Source organism: Alligator sinensis, unplaced genomic scaffold (assembly GCF_000455745.1).
Source record: "Alligator sinensis unplaced genomic scaffold, ASM45574v1 scaffold1065_1, whole genome shotgun sequence".
Classification (NCBI taxonomy): domain Eukaryota; kingdom Metazoa; phylum Chordata; order Crocodylia; family Alligatoridae; genus Alligator; species Alligator sinensis.
Window position 1 is genome coordinate 404,168 of NW_005842812.1, and position 3,893 is coordinate 408,060.

Consider the following 3,893-nt stretch of genomic DNA (forward strand, 5'->3'; position numbering starts at 1 on the left):
GGGGCAAAGCCCCTATCCCAGGAGCGCGTGGGAGGGGCCAGCTCCCCCCTCGCCCCCCTCCGAGGCCCACGATGCATAAAAGCAACCACTCGGCAGCAGCCGCCACTGCTCCTCGAGGCTGAAACCAAAGGCTGTTCTTTTCTACGAACACAAACGGAACCACCTCACGTGGCAACACCCGTTGCTCGCCCTTTCCTTCTTCTTGCTTTTTTGTTGACGCTGCGTCCGAGCCGGGGGCCAGGTGAGAGCCCGCGGGCGGCCCGGCTGCCCCAGCCTCCCCACACCCTCGCCGCCCGCGAGCTTCTTCCTGACCTCTTCCCAGCCCCCGCCCCCAGGCCAGGACTTGCGCGCGCCACTGGCCACCTCTGAGAGCGCTCGGTGCTGTGCGCCAGGCTGTGTCCGCCCGCCAGGACACCCTGTTTCTCTGGTCACCATCGTCCGGCAGGAGAGAACCGGCCTCTCTCTGGAGCTGAGGGAGGCAGACATGGCCTGTTCAGGGCCAGAGGAACCGGATGCTGATCAGGATGAGGTAGGGCCAGCCTGGTAGCCGGAGGCGTCAGAGCCCCGCGCGTCCCTGCCTCCCGGGCCTCAGCCCAGCCCTCATGCCCCGGCTCCGGTGTTGAGCCGGGCTCCTGAACGTCCCTGGAAAGAGCTGCTCTTAGCGCGCAACCTGCATGGAGCGGTCCCGAGCGCAGAGGCCCGGTTGACTGGGCCCGACGCAGACCTGTGCAACATCTTTGAGCCTGCCGGGGTGTCCCGGGCAGCGCCAGCTCCAGTGGCTTTCCAAAACGAAGCAATAAAAGGCAAAACAGACGTGCAGTTCTCAACAGGTCTTCGCGAGCCAAACCCCCGCTGGGCCCAGCCCCGAGGAACCGCCCGCAGGCCACAGCCTGACCTTTGCCAGCTCTGATTGGAGTTGGCGAGGCCCCCGGCGAAAGGTGGGTTGTGGCTGAGAACCAGCGTCTCACCCGGCCGCTGTGCTGTTTTCTCCAATCTGCTCCGAATCCCATCCTGTGGCCCTGGGTCACATCCAGGCTCCCACTGGCGGCCAGAGGACCAACGAGCTCACTGTGACCACGACCGCTGCGCGGCGAGAGGGTCCATTTGGTGCGACACGCAGCTGCCCCCGCCACCCGACTGTTACCACCAGGGACCATGGGCCCGGAGCAGATGTGCTGATCATGAAGAAGCCCCAGATCCCCCTTCCCCTCAGAGAGCCGAGATGAACACAGAAACCCCAAGGGTTTTGGAAGGAAAATACGGAAGTTCTGACATTTCAAAAAGCCGCTTTTCTCCGTCTCTTTTTTCTTCCCCACACCCCCCTCGCCCACCCCACGAAGAGTCTGAAACCAAGGTAGGAATTTTGTAAAACTCCAGGTCGCTTTACCGTGTAAATATCTCTATATTTTTTAATCAGATGTATGAAGAACAAAACCGACGATGTGCAATACGCCGACCCCCCTCTGGTTACGACTCCTCCCTCCTTTCTAACGAGTTTTCATTTGTATATCGTTAATGGATTTGCTGTTGTCTTTGTTTTTTCCCCTTTTTTGGTGAGGTTAGACTCGCTTTTAAAAACAACCCTCCCCCCCCACCCCAACAAACTTACCGCAGAAGCTTTTTGTATCTGTAATATATTGTAAGTAATTATTTGTGTAATGGAGATATACTACTGTAAGTTTTGTACTGTACTGGCTGAAGGTCTGTTATAAATAAACATGAGTAATTTAACGCCCCGGCTGCTTCAGCCTGAACCGCCAGCCATCTCCCAGCTGAAACCCGGGCAGGGCTGGTTGGTCTCCAGAGTAAGATCAGCCCAACCCCGGGGGAGGGAGGAGGCAGCACCCCCCATTGCACAGAAAGGCAACTGAGGCCTAAAGAGGCGGTGGCTCCAGCAGGGAGTGTGAGGACCCGTGTCCTAGGGCCGTTGTCCTGTAGCCCGGGACTTGCAGAGTCCTGACCAGCGCTGGCTGGTTCGCAGGGGTGGCAGCCCTGGGGCTGCTCTTGGTTCATAGGATCATAGACCATGAGGGCTGGAAGGGACCTCGGGAGGTCACACCTCATCCAACCCCTGCTCAAACAGGACCGCTTCTCGGCCTCTCATGGGCTCAGATCAGGCATAATCCTGTGCTTACCTGGCAAGGGAAACACCGTGACCAGTGACGCGGTCCTCCTAGCTGCACCCAGGGAAGACCGCTCTCCTGGCATGGGAATAGTACCTGCCAAGGTAATGTTTAGTAAATCTCCCACTTAGCTGCTGGAATGGGAAGGTCTTGGCTTTATGTCCACTTTATGGAAAGGGGAGATTCCTCCCTAGATTGCTTCTGGGGTCTTATGGCTAAGGGCAAGAGAAACTCAGGGGCATCCGAACCCCAAGCCTTCAGGCTCGTAGCTGTCATTCCTCATGGGAAGCAGCATGCTTACATGCATCTTTGCAGCATGGGAGCTCCTGAGCTGGGACCCATGTGGCCCCGTGGCTCACAGCACTCTCAGATTCACCCCCTTTTAGCTGTGGCAGGGAGAACAGTGGCAGGGGATAAGAGGCCAGACCCCTACCTCTTGTCCTCGTCTGCCCCCCCTCGCTGCTGCACCCTGCCCACCTGCCACGGTGGCTCCGTGGCGCACGGCTGGGCTGGCAGAGCCACATGAGCGATGTGCCGCTCTCCCAGGCTGTCAGAGCCTGATCGAGGTGGGATCGGCTAGTTGTCTTCCAGCAGCGGCCTTCCCATTTCTCCAGGGTTTCACCCTGCTGGGACGCACTTAGTGGTTCTTGGCCGAGCCCCCACCCTGCACCCGGGACCTGCTCACCCCAGAGGGAGGAGCAGAAACTGCTGCCTGCAGGGAAGCTCCTGGCCAAGGCAGGGATGGCTTAAGGCTCGGGGGCAGTTGGTGCTGTCAGGCACCGGTGGTAGATGCCGTGGAGGCATCAAGAGGCTGGGAGGAGAAGGGCAAGGGGCGGGCAGCAGATGGGCATCAGCACCCACCATTTCCAGCAAGCCACAGCTTTGGGGACCGCAAATTGGGGGGGAGGCAGCTTTGGGCTGGAGGTCTCACTCATCTCCCCATCACCCCCATGAGAGACCATGACAGTCACCCCCTCCCTTGTGAGGCAGGGAGTGTCACTGGAGGGGCGGGTAGTAGTGCACCCCCTCCCTTGGGGCACATGGGGCCGGGGGGGGGGGAATCTGCACCCTCCCAGGGCTTCTATATGGGAGGACCCAAGGGGGTTTGGAGTTAGCACTCCTGAGCCACTGCCAGTACCACGTGTCTCCGGAGGGAGGCAGGGGGGACTACATCCCCCATCATGCCGCGGGGGGCCGCTTCCGGGGTGCGTTACGTACCCCCACGCCGGGCTGTCGCGTATACTTTCTCTCCCTGGCGTGACGTCAGATCCCTCCGCCGACGCCGCTCAAATAGTCCGTCCCTCCCAGGGGCACGAAACCCCGCTCCCCATTTACCCCCAGCGTCTTGTGTGTGTGTGTGTGTGTGTGTGTGTGTGTTGTGGGGGGGGTCCTTACTTTGGGGGGGCTGCGGGCGGGCAGGCAGCTCCGGAGGCCGGCGGAGGGATACCAGGGAGCCGAGGCGAGGTATATAAGAGTCGCGTCACGGCAGCCGGATCCTCTTTCGTCTCCTCGGCGGCAAGATGGTGGGTAGCGGCACGGCGCGGGGCGGGGGGGAGACGCGGAAGAGGCGCAACAACGGGCGCGCCAAGAAGGGGCGCGGGCACGTGCAGCCCATCCGCTGCACCAACTGCGCGCGCTGCGTGCCCAAGGACAAGGCCATCAAGAAGTTCGTCATCCGCAACATCGTGGAGGCCGCGGCCGTGCGCGACATCTCCGAGGCCTCCGTCTTCGACTGTGAGTGCGGGGGGCTGCTGCAGCGGGGCCGGCCTC

At 61.1% G+C, this 3,893-nt stretch overlaps 1 protein-coding gene across 1 annotated transcript in view; it reads left to right on the top strand.

The window, feature by feature from the left end:
* Positions 1-3,510: 3,510 nt before the first annotated feature.
* RPS26 (ribosomal protein S26) overlaps positions 3,511-3,893 on the top strand; it is a 1,856-nt gene continuing 1,473 nt past the window's right edge. The window contains exons 1-2 of the mRNA XM_006035211.2: positions 3,511-3,646; positions 3,680-3,857. Coding sequence (XP_006035273.1) covers positions 3,644-3,646; positions 3,680-3,857 — 181 coding nt within the window. The 5' untranslated portion in view covers positions 3,511-3,643. The remainder of the gene's footprint in view (positions 3,647-3,679; positions 3,858-3,893) is intronic.